A 21,649-nucleotide genomic window follows, 5' to 3' on the forward strand; every position below is an offset into this window, starting at 1 on the left:
GATTATTCCCACACATCCTTGGCTGGTCTTCCTCATTCTACACTCAATAAACATGAGATCATCCAAAACCCTGCTGCCCATGTGTTAAATTCAGACTAAGTCACCTTCACCCATCATCCCATACATGCTGACCTACATTGGCTCCTGGTAAACCAAGGGCTTAATTTTAAAATTCTCATCCTTGTTTTCAAATCTCTCCATGGCCTCACCCCTTCCTACTTATGTGATTGCTTTCAGCCCCACAACCACAGAGGACATTCACGCTCATCTGATTCTGGTGTCCTGAAGGTCCTCAATTCTAATCGCTCCACTGTTGATAACCATGTCTTCAGTTGCCTAGGACCTAAGCTCTGGAATTCCCACCTCCATACGTTCCTTCCCTCCATTAAGATATTCCTTAAAACCTACCTCTTTGACCAAGCTTTTGGTCACCTGACCTACAGAGGCCTTACATGGTTAAGGGTCTTATTTTTATCTTATAATTCTCCTGTGAAGGACCTTGGGATATGTTATTAATTAAAGGTGCTATATCAATATAAGCTGTTTATGTAATGAGCAAAATCAACATTGTCTGCTTCACAGTACTTCATAAATAATCACAAAACACATTTGTCATCCGTGGCCTTCTTCCTTCCAAATACCCTGTATGAATAAGAGCAAAGATTTGGATAGTTTAAAAGTATGTCACCGCAGGGCTTTTAACTCATTTAGCATCAGATTTTCCCCAAATAAGCAGGGTGATGCCAATGTAATTATCTTGTTTGCAAATAAATAGTTTGTAGATTCAACTTTTCAAGTTCAGACTAATATTGTAAAAATGTCCCAATTCAAAAGATTAAGTTATTTAATTAAAATTAGTTCCAGTAGTTATTTCCAACTCTCTCCAGAGTTTTTGAACTTGGAGCTAAAGAGTAATTCCTCCTCCCAGTACAATCCAAAGACAGTAACTATACAACCCCAAATTATCAGTGCAGGACAAGAAGGACAAGCTTGCTGACACTGTCCACAACAAACCAAAAAATACTTTGTATCTTTTCCAAATTAACTTATTTCTTCACCTCAAGCGCCCCCAAAAAGGCTCCTTCCCAGTGTGCAAACAGCGCCCCCCGCTGCTGGGGAGGAGCAAACTCCGCCCGTTTGTGTGGCAACAGCGCCTCCCGCAGGTGGGGAATTGCAAACGCAGCCTGTTTGTGGTGGTGGCAGCGCCCTCTGCCGCTCGGCAGGACAAACTCCGCCACCGGTGTGGTGACAGCGCCGCCCGCAGGCGGGGAGGAGTAAACGCCGCCGGTTTGTGGTAGTGGCAGCGCCCTCTGCCGGTCGGCAGAACAAACTCCGCCACCGGTGAGGTGACAGCGCCGCCCGCAGGCGGGGAGGAGTAAACTCCGCCGGTTTGTGGTGGTGACAGCGCCCTCTGCCAGTCGGGAGGAGCAAACACCCCTCCTTTGTGTGGGGACAGCGCCACCCGCAGGCGGGGAGGAACTCTCCCCTTTCCGCCTGAGTGGGAAGAGTGTCCGGGTCACTGTTGGTGTGGAGCCGGGAAAGTGAAATGTCCGCGGATTCGGCGAAGAAGAGGAAAACCAAAGTGATCCGCAGTGATGGCGGGGCGGCGGTGGAGAAGGAGAGCCGGAAGGCCCGGGGGGACGGCGACCAGGTGGGTGGCTGGAGGTGAGGGGAGGGAGGCGCTGGGCTGGGCGCCGAGGCCTGGGGCCGGGCCCAGCAAACACAGTCCAGGCAGCAGAGCAGGAGCTGAGCCGAGCCCCCACCCCCCCCCCCTCCCCCTCCCTCCCTCCCTCTCCTTGTGCTAAAGTCTTACCAGGATCTCAGGATATTAGAGACAGCCAGCATTTCAATTCAGTGGAGTTTTATCTGGAAATTGCTGTTGAAACTGAGCATTCCAGCATCTTTGTTTCCCTTTTAAGAAACAAGGTGAAGCCCCACCAACTCTACTTTCTCAGGAGACTGAGGAAATTTGGCATGTCTGCGAAGACTCTCACCAACTTTTACAGATGCACCATAGAAAGCATTCTTTCTGGTTGTATCACAGCTCGGTCTGGGGCTCCTGCTCTGCCCAAGACCGCAAGGAACTACAAAAGGTCGTGAATGTAGCCCAGTCCCATCACGCAAACCAGCCTCCCATCCATTGACTCTGTCTACAATTCCCGCTGCCTCAGCAAAGCAGCCAGCATAATTAAGGACCCCATCGGACATTCTCTCTTCCACCTTCTTCCATCGGGAAAAAGATACAAAAGTCTGAGGTCACGTACCAACCGACTCAAGAACAGCTTCTTCCCTGCTGCTGTCAGACTTCTGAATGGACTTGCCTCGCACTAAGTTGATCTTTCTCTACATCCTAGCTATGACTGTAACACTACATTCTGCACTCTCTCCTTTCCTTCTCTATGAACGGTATGCTTTGTCTGTATAGCGCGCAAGAAACAATACTTTTCATTGTATGTTGATACATGTGACAATAATAGATCAAATCAGATAAATCCCTGCATTACTTTTTAACTTTAGGAAATGTAGAGTGCTGATATCAGGTTTGAAGTTGGCTCAGTACCTGGGCTGATGAATCCCCCCCCCCCCCCCCCCATGTTAATCTAACTCCTTCACATTTAAAGTTTTAATTTTTTATTTAATAGTGTCACAATTAGGCTTACATTAACATTGCAATGAAGGGGATTTTCACAGTAACTTCATTGGAGTATTAATGTAAGTCTACTTGTGACTAATAAATAAACTTTAAATTACTGTGAAAATCCCCTAATCTCCGCACTCCGGCGCTTGTTCGGATACACTTAGTAAGAATTTAGCATGGCCAATGCACCTAACCAACACAGTCTTTCGGACTGTGGGAGGAAACCAGAGCATCCGGAGGAAACCCACACAGACACAGGGAGAACGTGCAGACTCCACACAGACCGTGACTCAAGAGAATCGAACCTGGGTCCCTGGCGCTGCGAGGCAACAGTGCTAAACACTGTGCCACCACCGTGCCTGTAAGATAGATGAACGTAGCAGTGGTTATCGGTCGCTTGATAATTTTTTGATGTAGCATCGAATATTGAAATACACACTTGTTTCAGGAGACCAAATCCTATAGCGAAGAAGTGGAAGTGGATACACGAGACCCTGCCAAAGACTATGATCTGTACAAGAAAACCTGTGAGGATCTTCAGCGATTGATGGCCGAGATTCACGAACTGAAGAGTAAAGGAGGAAAAGATGCGGTAGGTTGAACCCAACCTGATTTTGGTGGGTGGGGATCTTTCTCAGGTTCCTGGAGGATATTAACCAATAGAGTGCCACAGGGATAGGTGCTGGAACTGCAGCTCTTCACAATTATATATCAATGGTTTGGAGGAAGGAATGATGGCGCAGTGGTTAGCACTGCAGCCTCACAGCGCCAGGGACCCGGGTTCAATTCCCGGGTTGGGTCACTGTCTGTGTGGAGTGTACAGTTCTCCCCGTGTCTGTATGGGTTTCCCCCGGGTGCTCAGGTTTCCTCCCACAGTCCAAAGATATGCGGGTTATGTGGATTAGCCATGCTAAATTGCCCCTTAATGTCAGGGGGACTAGCTAGGGTAAATGCAAGGGGTTATGGGGATAGTGTCTGGATAGGATTGTGGTCGGTGCAGACTCGATGGGCCGAATGGCCTCATTCTGCACTGTGATTCTGAACAGAGTGTTACTGTGGCCAAATTTGTGGATGATACAAAGGTGGGAGGGAAGGCAGGTTGAAAGGCACAAATAAACAGTTTACAGAGAGATAGTGATAGGTTAAATGAGTGGGCATAAAATTGGAATTCAGTGTGGGGAAAATGTGAGATTGTCCATTTTGGAAGAAAGAAAGAGAGAGTGGGTTATTATTTAAATGGAGATACGCTGCAGGAAGGTGTAACACAAAGGACTGGGGGGTTTGTTTGGGGGGGAGCGGGGTTCCTTGTTAATGAAACCCAGAAAGTTAGCAGATTGGTGTGGACGGTAATAGGGAAGACAAATGGAATGTGGACTTTAATTTCAAAGGGGCTGGAGTATAAAAGTAAAGAGATGTTGCTGCAACTGTACAAGCGACTAGTGAGGCCACATTTAGCATACTGTGTACTGTTTTTGCTCCCCTTATTTAAGGAAAGCTATATTATCATCGGAGGCAGTACAGAGGAGGTTTACCAGGATGATCCTGGGTATGGAGGGACTTTGTTCTGTGGAAAGATTAAACAGGTTGGGTTTGTATTCCTTGGAGTTCAGATGAATGAATGGTGATACAATTGAAGCATGCAAGATTCTTAGAGGTTTAGACAGGTAAATGTTGGGAGGATGTTTCCACTCATGAGAAAGTGTAGGACCAGAGGGCATAGTTGGAGAATAAGCGGGTGCTCATTAAAATGGATTTGATAAAGAATTTCTACTCTCAAAGAGTGGCGAATCTTTGAAATTCTTTACCCCAGAAAGCCAAGGAGTCTGAGTCCTTGAACATTCTCAAGGCTGAGCTCGAGAGATTTTTAATCAGATGGGGAATTAAAGGTTATTTAGTGAAGGCAGGAAAATAGATTCATTGAGAGTTAAGATCAGCCATGATCTTATTAAATGGCAGAGCAGGCTCTAAGGGGTAAACGGCCTACTTCTGTTTCTATTTTTAAGTTTATTTATTAGTGTCACAAGCAGGTTTACATTAACACCGCAATGAAGCTACTGTGAAAATCCCCTAATCGTCATTGCTCTGGCAAATTGAGAGAGAATTTAGCATGGCCAATACACCTAACCAGCACATCTTTCGGACTGTGGGAGGAAACCGGAGCACCCGGAGGAAACTCATGCAGATACAGGGAGAACGTGCAGACTCCACACAGACAGCGACCCAAGCCGAGAATCGAACCCGGGTCCCTGGCGCTGTGAGGCAGCAGTGCTAACCACTGCACCATCATGCCGCTGCATTTATATGGCTAGTCCAGTTCAGTTTCTAGTCAATGGTAACCCCCCCCCCCCCCAGGATGTTGGTAACCTACAAACCTTTGACTCGGGGGCAAGAGTGTAGCTAAGTGTACAAAGCTCGGGCCTTGAGAGAAACTATCACCTGAGGATATAAATGAAATTTATCAAATATCATTTAAAGTACGTAACAAGAAGAACTTCATTACACAACTTGAACTGGGCAGGTTGTAGGGGCCAAAAAGTTGGGTTGGTTCACAATGTCATTGGATGCCATGTTAAGAGAGGAATGGGCTGATGTGGGCCAGGTGGCTTTATTTCACCCTCATCTTTGCTTCTGTCTTTAAGAGATGAAGTTTTGGGGATTTATTGCTGCCTGTTGATGGTTTGGGGAAATTAAAATTGAGAAAATGAATTGCCCTCATTATGTACTTATTTGTCCTGATATCAGTAGCAGGCTCTGTAAGATGAAGCTAAAGAAAACTAAGATCTTGCTGAGCAGGTAATTGAAAGCCTTCACTTCAAACTTGTCTCTGATGTCAGCAGCAGATTAAACAAAGGTGCAGAGTGTGTGTTTGCTGAATTTAGTGTTGAGGAGCATTAGGTTTTAAGCTCAAGTCATCATAAATTGAACATACCATTTGTGCAATGGAAAAGTTGATGTATATATTAGATTCTTTTACAAAGGCAGTTCATCCATGTTGGTGCTTTCTTCCATTACATCACATCAAGTGAAAGAAATAAATTAAGAATACATGTTAAGAACTACAACTTATAACTTTCGCAACTGTGGGACCTCCCAAAGTGCTTTATAGTCATTTAAGTATTTTTGAATTGTAGTCAGCATTGTAATAATAAGAAACACGGCAGCCAATATGCACACAGCAAAATCCCACAAACAGCAATTAAATATTGGACAGGTAATCTGTCTCAGTGATGTCCATTGGAAGGTAAAGATTGGCCAGAACTACAGGGAGAACTCCCTTGCTGTTCTCTGAAAGATATTTTACATGCATGTGATTGCAGATAGTGCCTCGGTTTAACTTCTCATCTAAAAAACAGCACTTCTGACAGTGCTGTACTCCCTCTGTGCTGCACTGAAGCGTCAGCCCAGATTAGGTGCTCAATCCTCCGATGTTGGTTCTTGAATACACGACCGACTAACACAAAAGCAAAGTATTGCCTAAGAACCAAGGATGACAGTGGAGCAGGAGAAGCTTTGGTATAACATCTCACTATTTCCAGGTGCTAAAAACATGCTTTATGTTTGGTACATTTGTGCATTTCTAATTTGCCTTTCCCTTCTTACAGTCAGCAGAGATTGATGAACGACGGATCCAAAGTTGCATTCACTTCATGACTCTAAAGAAATTAAATCGTTTGGCTCATATCAGGTTAAAAAAGGGTCGAGATCAAACTCATGAGGTAAATACTGTCTGCATCAAAAGTGGGGAGGTCTTGCAACATCCATTTCCATTTTGGAAGATAATTGTCTCAGAGAAATTTGCTTTTACATCAATCCTCATCCCTGTCACCACTGATTCCAAAAGAGATAGGATAAAAGTCAGACCAGTTGCTTTGGTTTTCTCAAATTTGTTCAACTGCATTATTGATCTTGGAGGTTTTACTCTGTCTTTTGTGGGGTAGCTGTGTAATTGTACAGAAACCATGATTATTTTTATTTTCCAGTAGTAATTCTGGAATATTAATCCAGTATATTGGCCTTTAACAAAGCAAAGTATTTACAATTATTGTTGCTTCACTGCAGTCAGCTATTACTGGCATGTTTCTAAATAGTGAAAGAGTCGTACAGCGCGGAGAAGGCCCTTCGTAACTACCACTAAAGTCACGCTAATCCCATTTTTCAGTACTTGTCCCATATCCTTGAATGGGGGCAGCACGGTGGCACTGTGGTTAGCACTGCTGCCTCACAGAGACCCAGGTTCAATTCCTAGCTTGGGTTACTGTCTGTGCGGAGTTTGCACGTCCTCCCCGTGTCTGCTTGGGTTTCCTCTGGGTGCTCTGGTTTCCTCCCACAGTCCGAAAGACTTACGGGTTAGGTGCACTGACCATGATAAATTCTCCCTCAGTGTACGCGAACAGGCACCAGAGTGTGGCGGCTAGAGGATTTTCACAGTAACTTCATGGCAGTGTTAATGTAAGCCTACTTGTGACAATAATAAATAAACTTTAAACTTCAAAACTTTAAACTTTAATGTTATATCTCCCCCCCCCCCCCCCCCATTGACCCCCTCAATCAAGGAGAACTGCTTCCTACTCACCCTGTCCATATCCCTCATAATCTTATACACCTCAATATGTCCCTCCCTCAGCCTTCTCTGCTCTGGAGAGAACAATCCGAGTCTATGCCGTCTCTCCTTATGGTTCAAATGTTCCATCCCAGGCAACATCCTGGTGATTCCCTTTCTAATGCAATCACCTCCTTCCTATAATGAAATGACCAAAACTGCACATGACATCGGCATGAAGTAGTTCTGGAATGCCATGACAATGTTGGAAAACTTTACATGTTGTTCAGATTCGACATTTTTTTGAAGTAGTGATGAAAATACATTGCTCCAATTTGCAGTCTTTGGATGGTAAAGACTCTACCTGTTGTTTCCCAGGCCAAACAGAAGGTTGATGCTCTTCATCTTCAACTCCAGAATCTTCTATATGAGGTGATGCATCTTCAAAAGGAAATCACCAAGTGCTTAGAATTCAAGTAAGTTTCCCTTATTAATAGGAAAGGTTTTCGTGCCTCACAAATTTGATAGAATTTTTTGAGGAGGTAACTAGGTGTGTTGATGAAGGTAGGGCGGTTGATGTCATATACATGGATTTTAGTAAGGCGTTTGATAAGGTCCCCCATGGTCGGCTTATGATGAAAGTAAGGAGGTGTGGGATAGAGGGAAAGTTGGCCGATTGGATAGGTAACTGGCTATCTGATCGAAGACAGAGGGTGGTGGTGGATGGAAAATTTTCGGACTGGAGGCAGGTTGCTAGCGGAGTGCCGCAGGGATCGGTGCTTGGTCCTCTGCTCTTTGTGATTTTTATTAATGACTTAGAGGAGGGGGCTGAAGGGTGGATCAGTAAATTTGCTGATGACACCAAGATTGGTGGAGTAGTGGATGAGGTGGAGGGGTGTTGTAGGCTGCAAAGAGACATAGATAGGATGCAAAGCTGGGCTGAAAAATGGCAAATGGAGTTTAACCCTGATAAATGTGAGGTGATTCATTTTGGTCGGACAAATTTAAATGTGGATTACAGGGTCAAAGGTAGGGTTCTGAAGACTGTGGAGGAACAGAGAGATCTTGGGGTCCATATCCACAGATCTCTAAAGGTTGCCACTCAAGTGGATAGAGCTGTGAAGAAGGCATATAGTGTGTTAGCTTTTATTAACAGGGGGTTGGAGTTTAAGAGCCGTGGGGTTATGCTGCAACTGTACAGGACCTTGGTGAGACCGCATTTGGAATATTGCGTGCAGTTCTGGTCACCTCACTATAAGAAGGATGTGGAAGCGCTGGAGAGAGTGCAGAGGAGATTTACCAGGATGCTGCCTGGTTTGGAGTGTCGGTCTTATGAGGAAAGGTTGAGGGAGCTGGGGCTGTTCTCTCTGGAGCGGAGGAGATTGAGGGGAGACTTAATAGAGGTTTATAAAATGATGAAGGGGATAGATCGAGTGAACGTTCAAAGACTATTTCCTCGGGTGGATGGAGCTATTACAAGGGGGCATAACTATAGGGTTCATGGTGGGAGATATAGGAAGGATATCAGAGGTAGGTTCTTCACGCAGAGAGTGGTTGGGGTGTGGAATGGACTGCCTGCAGTGATAGTGGAGTCAGACACTTTAGGAACATTTAAGCGGTTATTGGATAGGCACATGGAGCACAACAGGATGGTAGGGAGTGGGATAGCTTGATCTTGGTTTCAGATGAAGGTCGGCACAACATCGTGGGCCGAAGGGCCTGTTCTGTGCTGTACTGTTCTATGTTCTATGTTTTCAAATAGTTTCACGTTCTTATCTTTGGCTTTATCGCAGACAAATGGTCTGTTTTATTGATGCTTGTCAAATATCTTCAACGTTGTGGTCATCCAGTGTTTCATATTATTCATTGTTTCAAATTTCTCCACCAATATTTCACCCCAGCATTGTATAGTTTAAAGTGTTCCTTGAGTTTGGAAAGGGCAGGATGTATATTTGTGCAGCTTGGTATTGTGCATTAGCAGTGACTCAGAAAAGAATGTCACTATGTTTTAATTCATTCCCTGTTTCGCTGGCAAGACCAGCATTTATCACCCAGATCTACTTGCCCTTGAGAAGGTGATGTTGAGCATTCTTCCCATTACAGACTTGAAACATTGCAGCGTCTATGGATTGTGTTACTGCAGTGTATTACCGTCTGCGTGGAGTTTGCACGGTCCCCCGTGTCTGCGTGGGTTTGCTCCGGTTCTCCAGTTTCCTCCCACAGTCCAAAAATGTGCAGGTTAGGTTGATTGGCCATGCTAAATTGTCTCTTTGTGTCCCCAAGATGTGTAGGTTATGGGGATTAGCAGGATACATTCTGGGGTTACGGGGATAGGGGATGGGTGGGATTGTTGTCAGTGCAGGCTCAATGGGCCGAATGGCCTACACTGTAGTGATTCTATGATTCTATAAGTACTCCCACAGTGTTGTTGGTGGGTGAAGTTCCAGGATTTTGACACTGCGACAGTGAAGGAAGAAAATATGTATCCAAGTCAGGTTGGGAGAGGAACCTGCAGGTGATGGTGTTCCCATGTGCCATCTGCAATTGGCCTTTTAGGTGGAAAAGATCACAGGTTTAGTAGGTGCGGCCAACCAGGACCTGGCAATTTGCCTCAGTGCAGCCTATAGATAATACACACGGCAGTCACAATACGCTGATGTTGGAGGGATTGAATATATAGGGACCTGAAAGTGTAGATGAATTGCACAAGCCACCTTGTATTTCATACTAAATGGGCCCCTCGACTGAAATGCTGGACTGAACTCGACTCTTCATATATCTGAATTCATTCCACCTCTCTTTAACTTCAGTAAAACTGCAGATTTACAGATCTTCTGTGTTGATATAACATCGGATGGATGGTTGTAATTTATTTCCTTCTGTGCTGAATTTTAGATCTAAGCATGAAGAGATTGACTTGGTGAATGTGGAGGAGTTCTATAAAGAGGCCCCAATGGACATTAGTAAGCCTAAGTTCACCATGAACGATCCACATCAGCAAACTTTGTCTCGTTTAGACTGGGAACTTGAACAGCGTAAAAGGTACGGCGGATATGTTCATAGACTGACGCAACACAAAAAGACCCGGTTCACTTATGCTTATGCTTTTCCTGATTCCATTAAAAGAGTTATCCAGTTAGTTCCACTCCCCTGTTCCCTCTCCCATAGCTGAGCAATCTTTTTCCATTTCAAGGATTTAGTCCCATTTAAAAGATATTATTGAATCTAGTTCCATCATCCATCCATGCAGTGCATTCTAGATCATCATAATTCGCTAGGTAAAAATGTTTTTCCTCAGATTACTGACCCATCTGCTATTGGAAGCAATACTCCTGATTCTACCAAAACCTTTCAGGACTTTGAACACCACTTTCAGATTCCTTCATCACCTTCTGAGCTTTAGGGAAGTAATTCCAGTTTCCCTAGTGTCTCTGCATAATTCCGTGGTACCCTGCTAGTAAATACTTCTTCACTCTCTTCCGATTCTTCGCATGCTTCCTCAAGTGTGGTGCTCAGAATTGAACGCAGTACTTCAGCTGCGGCCTAACCGGTGTTTTGTAAAGTTTTAGCATAACTTATTTGCTTTTACGATCAATACTTTTTAAAACCAAGGATCCATGTGTTTTTTTAGCAGCCATTCCCAGATCTCTGTTCTTGCATCTCTTTAAAAATGTAATAGTTTATATTGCCCCTCTTTATTCTTCCTATAAAATGAATCACTTCACATTTCTCTGCGTCATATTTCTTCCCATTTCATCAGCCTGTTACTAACTACTTCCATGTTTACTACGTTTCCAGGTTTCTTGGCATCTGCAAACTTTAACGTTAATAATATGTAGAATGGTTACAGCAGTGGAGGCCATTCAGAACATCATGTGCTGCCGGCTCTGTGCAAGAATGGAACTCTGCTAATTCCATTCCCCTGCTCTTTCTCCAAAGCCAAGAGATTAGCTTTTCTTCTCTTCAGTTGCTTATCCAATTCCTTTTGAAATTCACAATCGGATCTGCCTCCATCACAATCATGAGCTGTCGTAAAAAGTTTTCCCTTTTCGCTCTTGCCAATCACTTTGAATCCATGTCCTCTGGTTCCTGCCAGTGAGAACATATTTTCTCTCTCTCTGCCCAGACCCTTCATGGTTTTTAAACACATCTATCAAATCACGAATCAACCGTCTATAATGACAACAACCCCACCTTCTCCTTCTCTCATCCATCATCATTACTGAAGTCTCTGATTCAATGAACCATTTTCTAAAGTTTAATCTGCATCCTCTCTAAATCCTTCGCATCTTCCTAAAGTCCAGTGCCCGGAATTGGCCACAATACTCCAGTTGAGGCCAAAGCAGTTTTGTTAATGAAGGTTCATTATAACTTCTTTGCTATTGTACTCTATACCTCTCTTTATAAAGCCTAGAAACCCTCTTTAACCACTTAAACTGTCCTGCCTACTTCCATGATTTGTACACATAAACTTCCTCACTGTTCCCATTATTTCCAAGTTTTATGTCATCCAGATCATTAATATATATCAAACAACGGACAACCTGGGGGAACACCACTGCACACATCACTCCAGGCTGGAAAATAACTTCACTGCTACTTTCAATCCCTCAGTCAAATTTGTACCAGTGGATCCTTTGCTCCTTTAATTCCATGGGTTTTAATATTGCTAGCAAGTGTCTATTGTGGTACTTTGTCAAATGCCTTTTGAAAGCCCATCAACCGCACTACCCTCAAAAGTTAATTTATCAAAGATCTCAATCCAGTTATTCAAACACAATTGGCCTTTAATAAATCTGTCATGGCTTACATTTATTAACCCACATTTTCCAAGTGTCAACTAATTATGACCTGAATTATTGTCTTTAAAAGTTTCCCCACCACCAACTTTTGACTGACCTGAATTGCGTGGTCCATCCCCCTCTCCACTTTTGAACAAGGAGATAATATTTGCAAATCCTCCAGTGCTTTGGCACCATCCCTGAATCTGAGGAAAGTTGAAACATTTTGGCCTGGGTCTATTTAATTTGATTTATTATAGTCACATGTATTAACAAACAGTGAAAAGTAGCGTTTCTTGCGCGCTATACAGACAAAGCATACCGTTCATAGAGAAGGAAACGTGAGAGTGCAGAATGTAGTGTTACAATCACAGCTAGGGTGTAGAGAAAGATCAACTTAGTGCAAGGTAAGTCCATTCAAACGTCTGACAGCAGCAGGGAAGAAGCTGTTCTTGAGTTGGTTGGTACGTGACCTCAGACTTTTGTATCTTTTTCCCGACGGAAAAAGTTCCACAGTCTTCACAGTTTCCATCATTACTTCCCTCAACAACTTAGGATGCAACCCATCCGAATCAGATGACTTTTCTATTTCAAACTCCGTTAACTTTTGAAGTACCAAGTTATCTTTTTATCTTATCCAATTTCTCCACTGCCCCCTTTACTATAGCATTGAATGCATCATAGAAAGCATTCTTTCTGGTTGTATCACAGCTCGGTATGGGGCTCCTGCTCTGCCCAAAACCGCAAGGAACTACAAAAGGTCGTGAATGTAGCCCAATCCATCACGCATACCAGCCTCCCATCCATTGACTCTGTCTACGCTTCCCGCTGCCTCAGCAAAGCAGCCGGCATAATCAAGGACCCCATGCACCCCAGACATTCTCTCTTCCACCTTCTTCCGTCGGGAAAAAGATACAAAAGTCTGAGGTCACGCACCAACCGACTCAAGAACAGCTTCTTCCCTGCTGCTGTCAGACTTTTGAACGGACTTGCCTTGCATTAAGTTGATCTTTCTCTACACCCTAGCTATGATTGTAACACTACATTCTGCACGCTCTTGCTTCCTTCTCTATGAACGGTATGTTTTGTCTGTATAACGCGCAAGAAACAATACTTTTCACTGTATGTTAATACATGTGACAATAAATCAAATCAAAATCTTCTTTGACCAGGACAAAATACTCATTTAGTGCTTCAGCCATGCCCTCTACCTCTCATAAGACAATCTATTTTTTGGTTCCAAATCTATCCCACCCTTTTATTGGTTGTAAAATGACTTTTGGTTCCCATTTAGGTTACCTGCCAAGCTCTTCTCATACACTCCCTTTTGCCCCTCTTATTTCTGTTTTTAATTCTCCCTGAACTTAGGTTGTATTGTTTTCTGTCTTCTGTCTCTAGCCTCTGTACTAAAAGCTTTCTGAAACCTATTCGTTTTTAATTTTAGGTTGGCCGAAAAATATAAAGAATCACTAGCAAACAAAGAGAAAATTCTAAAAGACATTGAAATAAAAAAGGAATATTTAAGCAGTCTTCAGCCAAGGCTCAACACAATTATGCAGGTATGCGGGAAAATGCATTTCAACTTTTACGTCTTAATATTTCTGACTAGGACAATGATTACAAAGTAAGTTTTTTGGATCATGGTGATACAGATTTGCATGGCTCACTCCAGGTACTGTTTTTACCCCTAATGAGACAAAGTGCTTGTGTTCAGTTTATTAAAACCTAATAATAATTTGGCAAAGTCACTTGATGCTATCTCCATGCGTCACTGCAAGCACCATCCAGCCTGAAAACCAAAATGGTGTTTTTGTAAGTTTGTAATTTTTAGAGCTCAAAACATTTGACTTTGGAATTTTTGTGCTCATTAGAGTCAAGGATGAGAAGAGAATGGAACGTTCCTACCTTTGTGACCCAGTGTCTGCCTGAAACAATCCTAGATTAGATGCAGAATTGGAAGATGCGCCTCTATTCCCAATAATGTCCCTTAATTATAACCACAGAAACGCAATCACACCTTCTAAATTTGAGTGAGATTGTAAATCATGTATTTTTGTGGGCAGTTTTGTTCTAGGAACATATGCCCACTAAGACCTGGTGTAAAAGGGCAAGAGTTATTTCACATTTAACCTTTATTCCTACCCAAGGAGGGGAAGGTGGGATCAGGATATTGACTTTGATGATCAGCCATGATTAAGTGAATGGCAGAGCAGACTCGTAGGGCCTCCTCCTATTTTCTATGTTTGTCCTGTCAGTCAAGGCTGAATTTAATCCAGGTCTTGGTTTGTTAGCACACAGTGCTATCTATCTATCAGCCAAATCCCTCAGAAATTTCAGCACGATATGATTATGTCACAAGCTCTAGACAGACTGAACGTTAAATCCAGTGTGGGCGACTGGAGCCATCTACATAAAGAATCTTTGCCAAACTGAAATATGTTTCCCAAAAACTTGTTCATAATAAAGTAAAACCTTGCTTAGTTTGAGAGTTTTCTATATTTGGCATTAACCCAAATCTGTCCAGCTAATTGTGTCTACCTGTCTCCTCTTCCACTTTCTCCCTCTCCTCATCTAAGAAAGAAACTACTTGTCCCATCTCTTGGGGCAGCACGGTAGCATAGTGGTTAGCACTGCTGCTTCACAGCTCCAGGGACCTGGGTTCGATTCCTGGCTCGGGTCACTGTCTGTGCGGAGTTTGCACATTCTCCCCGTGTCTGTGTGGGTTTCCTCTGGGTGCTCCGGTTTCCTCCCACATTCCAAAGATGTGCGGGTTAGGTTGATTGGCCATGCTAAATTGCCCCTTAGTGTCCCGGGATGCGTAGATTAGAGGGATTAGCGGGTAAATATGTAGGGATATGGGGTTAGGGCCTGGGTGGGATTGTTGTCGGTGCAGACTCGATGGGCCGAATGGCCTCTTTCTGCACTGTAGGGGTTCTATGGTTCTTTCCCCTCCCACCACCCCAACCTCCACCTCCCATTAGTGTTCCATCCTGCGCACTGACCAAAGTTGACAAAACTCCCCATTGAATGAAGCAAGCCTTGGTAAATTCTAGATGCACGTACTTCCTGAATTATTCAGCCATTATGTTATAATTTGAATATTAGTCCTGCTAGAATACTCAAAAATGTATATCGCTATTTATATGATTGTTTATATTCCTTGAATATTAATGCAAGAATATAGATTCTGCACCTTTGTGCTGATACTTCCATCGGACATCTGTGCACTCTGATACAGGCAGCGTTCCAGCAGAGGACTGTGCTCATTTTATTCATAATGTAGCAGCTATCCCAGTTATTATGCACACTTTCTAACAGATTGTGTTCTTTAATTTTCTCGCTCTTCTGAAGACTCGCGCAGCGTTACGGGTTTGCTGAGGTGTGCAGCATTTGACCGATGCTCAAGTTTAAGTCTAGACAGTGAATATCCACAAACTATTTTATGAATTGCTGGATAATCTCGAAAATAAGAATCAGAAAGGATATTTAAACAACCTACAGTCAAGGTGCAATAGCATCAACCAGGCATGTGACAAAAAGGTGTGCTGACCAATTTTAGAAGAACAGAGAATTACTTCGAATCTACATCACAGAAACAGGTCATTTGGCCCAGCTGGTCTGTCCTGGTATTTATATTCCACATGAACTTCATCCCACTTCAAACACCTTTTCCCGCCCTGTCTTCTGTCCTGATATTCCCTTCCCCCTCATATGTAAAATTAAATAGTTGGCAGCAATATTTTTCTCAGTTGGGGGTGAGAGACCGTTCTCCCTGTGTCTGCATGAGTTTCCTCCGGGTGCTCCGGTTTCCTCCCACAGTCCGAAAGACATGCTGGTTAGGTGCATTGACCATGCTAAATTCTCCCTCAGTGTACCCGAACAGGTCCCCGAGTGTGGCGACGAGAGGATTTTCACAGTAACTTCATAGCAGAGTTGATGTAAGCCTACTTGTGACACTAATAAATAAAAACAAACTTGGGGACAGTGGAGGCTGCTGATCCTCCCCAGTCCAGTTGGTGTCCATAGAATTTCTGAGTCTGGGCACTGAAGCCGACTGTTGTGCACATTGACACACATCAGTGATCACAAAGGAGCCACCTTGTTCTGTGTGGTTTAGTGCATTACCGAAGTGTATTTATGCTGCTGAATCATTGGAGGGGTGGTGGGAATAATTAGAATATATGTTCTGTCTTCAGAGCGAGTATAAATGTTAAATGGCCGTGTAACTATTGCAATGAAATAAACAGTGTGTGTTTTGGTGTTATGCTATACAACAGTTGAATGTCCATTGACTACTTATTTTACTGCTTTCTTAGGCATCTTTACCAGTCCAGGAATATCTTTCTATGCCCTTTGACCAAGCTCACAAACAGTATGAAATCGCTAGAAATCTGCCTCCTCCATTATATGTGCTGTACGTGCAGGCAAATTCTTATGGGCAAGCTTGTGGTAAGTCAAATGCACAACGACTGAGTGCCTTGGCATGCATAAAGTTCACAATAGCAATGCACTTGTTTTCATTTCCGTCATTGTTTCTATAACTTGTTAAAAGTACTGCATGTAACATCTATCCAAACTAGACCTGAAAACGTTAAACTTTCTGTTTTGCTCTTAATGCATTAACAAATGTATGTATTAAAAATGCATTCATTCTTGAAATGGTTTGCACTATTAATCTTCAGTGTTTCTTCATGGTTTTGTTTGCCAGTATTGATTTTTTTTTTATCTTTTTATTTTTGTGCTGCACTTTTGTTGCCATATTTTGAAAAAACTATTTTGAATAAGAAATAATTTGGCAAATGTGGCTTAATTGTTGTGCTTTCCTACCACATCTCTTTTATATAATTTAATAGTGTTTACTGTGGGTGTCATTTGTGTGGCAGAAAAGTGATGCACAGTTGAATGCGGTAGCTTTATATTTTTACTGTTGATTTCTTAACCTGTCAATTAACAAATAGTAACTTCTGTTTGGTTGCTAATTCGGCATGTGAGATTAATTACTGGATTAAGCTCAGCTTTGTTGCTGATCTGTTTTCTTTTACTGACACCGTGTCTCTCTTTCACAATCCTTTTTTGTAACCCTCTTCTGGCTGTGGTGGTGGGTGCCCCATTAGCTCAGATGAACAAGGCCTCCCAGCCCTATGGGCAGGGTGAGTATTGGGACTTGAATACCGTTTGTTCAGCTTTAATTTCTCTTGCCTTTAGTACTGTGCTGCTTGTATGTTACAACTTCCAACCTAAATATTTACTCATAAAATTGTGACATTTTAGATCCAGATTCAGATTTTTGAGAATATAAATTACAGATTTGGACTTGGCCTATTCTTACTAAAGTGGTAATTTTAGAAAAGTTATCTGTTTTTAAATTTTGAGTATATTCTTAAAATACGAAGATCTCTTCCGTGATCAGCCTTATTTAGAAATTTTGATTAAGAATGGTATCCTGTGGAATTAATGCAGTTAGTCTTCACTCTTTCATAGCTTGTGATTTGTAATACATGTTCAATTTCTTACAAAGACTTGACATTGGTCAAACTTAGGAAAACATGTTGACCACATTGCACAAGAATTGCTATAACTGATGTAGAAATATTTCTGTAGGAAAGAGGCTGCAATATTTCACAGTAACTCCATTGCCGTGTTAATGTAAGCCTACTTGTGACACTAATAAATAACTTTTAAACTCCTCATACTGCTGTACATTGCACTATCCCATTACCCGTTAGTACAAATAGGGAGCATAGTGTGTGCCTAATGAATCTATCCCTAGGGTTTTTACAGTGACATTCGGAGCATAAAACTGGAAGTTTTCATCAATTTGCTGGTTGCTACGGGGTTGCAGTCCAGGGTCTAACATATAGAGGTGCACTGAATCATTAGTGGCAACTTCTGGATATCTGTTACTCTACTCATGTAAGGACTGCTAAAGTCACTGTCAGTTTCAATGGAATAATAACAAAGAACGCTGACAGTTTCATCATTATTGCCACAAAATTCAGTGTCAAGAAAGAATTTAACAGATGTTAATTTTTTTCTTTAAATGCTACAACCTTCTATAACGAATAAGTAATTTTATCCCCAAGCACCATTGCAAATACCCGTTCTACATATTTTCTTACATCCTAAAATTTCTATTTCTCCAGTGGAATTCCCCACATTCTTGAATGCAGTCACAACTAACTGTGCATATATTAATCTAACCTTTTGTAGCATGTTACTCCTGAAATAAATAATTAACACTGATCACAGTGTCAAAAATGGATTCTTTCAGTGTTAAGTAATTTGTCTTTTTTGGTTTTTTTTATAAATTTAGTTTCTATTTAATTCAGAGAGTCGATTGATTTTGAACAGTCAGAGAATCCCTACAGTGCAGAGGGAGGCCATTCAGCCCATCAGGTCTACACCGGTCTCAGGTCTCCGACAGAGCATCTTATCCAAGCCCACTCCCTGCCCTATCCCTGTAACCCCACACATTTGGCCCGCTAATCCCCCAAACCTACATATCATGGGACACTGAGGAGCAGTTAATCGTGGACTTGCCCCTCCCGACATTGCCCATACCCCCAGACATCCACCACACAGGCCCCCCCCCCCCCCCCCCCCCCCCCCCCGCCCCTGCTGATCACTGCTCCGGACATCGCTGGCCCAGACATTGCCTCCCCCAGTTACCGCTCCCAGCCAATCAATCCCCTCACCCACCCCCGATTCTTAATCTTTTGCCTTCAGTAAAAGCATACCACAGTAATACCTTATCACCATGTGTGAGTAAATACTAAATTGCTGTACTTGTAATGTTTTCCTGCCCTGGAAGTACACTGACTGTTCTGACCATTACCAAGAGGTTGATGTAGTAATAAGCTGGTGTTTATTGAATTAAACGTGATCGATTTACGGAAGTGTCATCCAATCAAAATTTAATATGGCTTATTGATAATGTTGATGGCTTCAGACTACAAGCTAGATATTTGTAAAAACGTATTTCTTTCCACATGATAGAATTATATTGTGGAAGACAATTGGTGCTGTCTCCCTGTGCTCTGCTAGACTTAAATTAAATCTTGCGTAGAAATCCGACATAGCAGCTCTTTGCTGCTTAAAGCAAAATACTGTCACAATTTGAACTATTGTACCATAAATGAAAGTGACCGTTACGAGAAACTGGTAAAAATCAGTTTAACCATATTTATTTTCTGCTGGCATTGACCTTGTGTAATTATATAGGTACAATTCATATTTTTCTTTTGCCAGATAAGAATCTTACAGTAGCTATTGAAGGGGATGTGGAAGAAGCTAAGGCACTTGCAAGACCGCCAGAGGATTCCCAAGGTGATCATATAATGGAGAAAATTGGGGCTATTTGGAATTTTATCTGCAAATTCATTTTTGCTTTAATTAGCAACAAACGCTTTTTTCCAATAACTCAGCAAAGTTATCTGGTAATTAAAAACATAAAAATACTGGAAACGGTTATTAACTAAGAAGTACAGACCAGGAATGTTTGTGGTACAGTTCCCAGGCTGGTCACAGTGGCTGTTGCATTGATCTGTAATTGACTTCAGTGGCTCAGATTGCAGGGGTGTGGGTACAGCAGTCTATGGGCAGAATTTTATGAGAAAAATCCTAAGTGTCCAGCTACTGTGTAAATGGGAGCGTTGCAGATCCGTTTTTTGGGCGAGTTTTTAAGCCCAATCTTGTGCACGAAAAAATGGCCTAGACTGTCTCTAACTACCGCAGTAAGTGGGTGGGGCTTAATTCGCCAGCCAGCAGGAATGTGAGCTATTGCGAATGTGCAGACCTCTGTGGCTGCATGTGCACAATTCCAACAGCAGAGGGAGCTATTGTGCATTACTTTGCTCGTCCCCCTGATACTAAGACGCAATTTAGCATGGCCAATCAACCTAACCCACAGCCCTTTGGCATTTGGAAGGCACCCGGAGGAAACCCACCGGACACAGGGAGAACATGCAAACTCCACATAGACAGTCACCCAAGGCCAGAATTGAACCCGGGTCCCTGGTGCTGTATGGCAGCAGTGCTAACCACTGTGCTGCCAGGCTGGCACTGCCCAAGGGGCATCCCCCCCCCCCCCCTACTTTGCCCTCGGCGTCTCCGGGGTGCCTCAAAGGCCTCTGATTCTACCGGCAAGGCTAACATGACTGTTCCCCATTTATGGGGAGCAGGTGTTTCTCTCCCCGGAGAGAACCTCGCCCGGCGAGGCCATAAAGGCAAGTGAGCCCAGACAACTGACCGCCGGGCCTCCTGATGGCATGGAAATCAACCTTTTAATAAATTTAAATAATTTATTCAGCCTCTTGCCGGAAATGAGCGAGGGGCTGACCTCACCGGAAATCCAGTTCCGGCGAGAACCGAGAAACCGAGCGCGATCCTGATTTCTCGGCTCTCCTGCGATTTTTCCGGCTCACTCTGCCCATCGATGGGCGGGGTGAACCAGTAACATTCCGCCCTATGTACATCATTTCAGCTAATCGGGACTATGCAACCATAAAGCCACTTTTCCCTTGGTTCTTAGTTTCTTTGCCTTTTTCTGCAGATGATGAAAGTGACTCCGATGCAGAGGAAGAGCAGGCAACAACTGTAAGTAACTGCCATTTTAGCTGAATTCGACCCGTTCAGGAGATGTCTGGTCACATTCTTAAACAAAATCTAAAACCCTGCTGCACTGACCAGCAATGACTAAACCAAAATTGCTGGAAATATAAAATAAGTTGATTAGCATCATGAAGAAAAAAGAGAGGTGTTTCAAGGGGTAACCTTATTTTTAATTAGGAATTGGAACTTTAAAGGTACAAATTTGCTATGTGATCAGAAATACTCTGCTAAGATGCAGTACATGTACCCAAATGTATTTTGCCACACTTTCTTAAAAGTAAACAGAGATTCTAGCCACATAGTTGAGTGTGGGTTTTATAATTAATTCAATGAAAGTTACATTTTAGATGAAAGTTTACTCAACTGCCAAAGTGCTTTACAGTTAATGAAGTACTTTTTGAAGTGTTGTCATTGTCGTAAAGTAGAAAAGGCAGCAGACAATATGTGCACAGCACAAACAGCAATGTGATCATTGTTACAATGGAGCATTCACGTTTAAAAAGAAGTCTGAATACTTCCTTTTAACCAATGTACACCACAAAATTTCATTCTTTAAAACAAAACAAACTTTTATACATTAAAAAAGCAAATATGGTTAGCACTATAGCTTGCTGCTAAATATTTTATGCATTCCGGTTAAACTACTTACTTTTCCCAAGAATTCTCTTATAAGGCATATCCATCTTAAAAGATATTTATTTCTAGGGGTATCACCCATAAGTATCCCACCATCCACTGAAAGCTCTCTTTAATTGTCCTCAGCTTCAGTTATTCTCAAAGGTAAAGCTTTCATTTACCCAGTGTTGACTCGTTCTGCTTACATCAAACACTCCCAAGCTAACCTGCTTGTTGCTTTCTTTGGCACAAAATTCTGTGGAGGACCACTGTAGATTCTCCCACTAGTTTCGAATTAGGCAATCTTCCAGCTTCTATTCCCTCAAAATCCAAACTAGAGTTCCACCCAGATGCCACAAAGTTAATGACGAGGTTATTGTTTCACTGCGTTTACATTGGAGGCCTATCTAATTATCATTTACTTTGGCTACCTTCTCTCAGCGAACTGTAAACTGCACCTTACTC

General features: G+C 42.7%; 1 protein-coding gene across 2 annotated transcripts in view; it reads left to right on the top strand.

The window, feature by feature from the left end:
- The first annotated feature begins 1,464 nt into the window (after positions 1–1,464).
- Positions 1,465–21,649, top strand: part of thoc5 (THO complex 5) — a 38,008-nt gene continuing 17,823 nt past the window's right edge. Inside the window, exons 1-10 of one of the 2 annotated variants that reach the window (XM_078227391.1) lie at positions 1,487–1,651; positions 3,087–3,230; positions 6,241–6,354; positions 7,557–7,654; positions 10,074–10,220; positions 13,404–13,518; positions 16,276–16,408; positions 17,074–17,109; positions 19,208–19,285; positions 20,511–20,554. In XM_078227391.1, coding sequence (XP_078083517.1) covers positions 1,547–1,651; positions 3,087–3,230; positions 6,241–6,354; positions 7,557–7,654; positions 10,074–10,220; positions 13,404–13,518; positions 16,276–16,408; positions 17,074–17,109; positions 19,208–19,285; positions 20,511–20,554 — 1,014 coding nt within the window. In that variant the 5' untranslated portion in view covers positions 1,487–1,546. Of the gene's footprint in view, positions 1,652–3,086; positions 3,231–6,240; positions 6,355–7,556; positions 7,655–10,073; positions 10,221–13,403; positions 13,519–16,275; positions 16,409–17,073; positions 17,110–19,207; positions 19,286–20,510; positions 20,555–21,649 lie in introns of both variants that reach the window. The other variant, XM_078227392.1, reaches the window with a different exon arrangement.

This window comes from Mustelus asterias, chromosome 13 (assembly GCF_964213995.1).
Source record: "Mustelus asterias chromosome 13, sMusAst1.hap1.1, whole genome shotgun sequence".
NCBI lineage: Eukaryota > Metazoa > Chordata > Chondrichthyes > Carcharhiniformes > Triakidae > Mustelus > Mustelus asterias.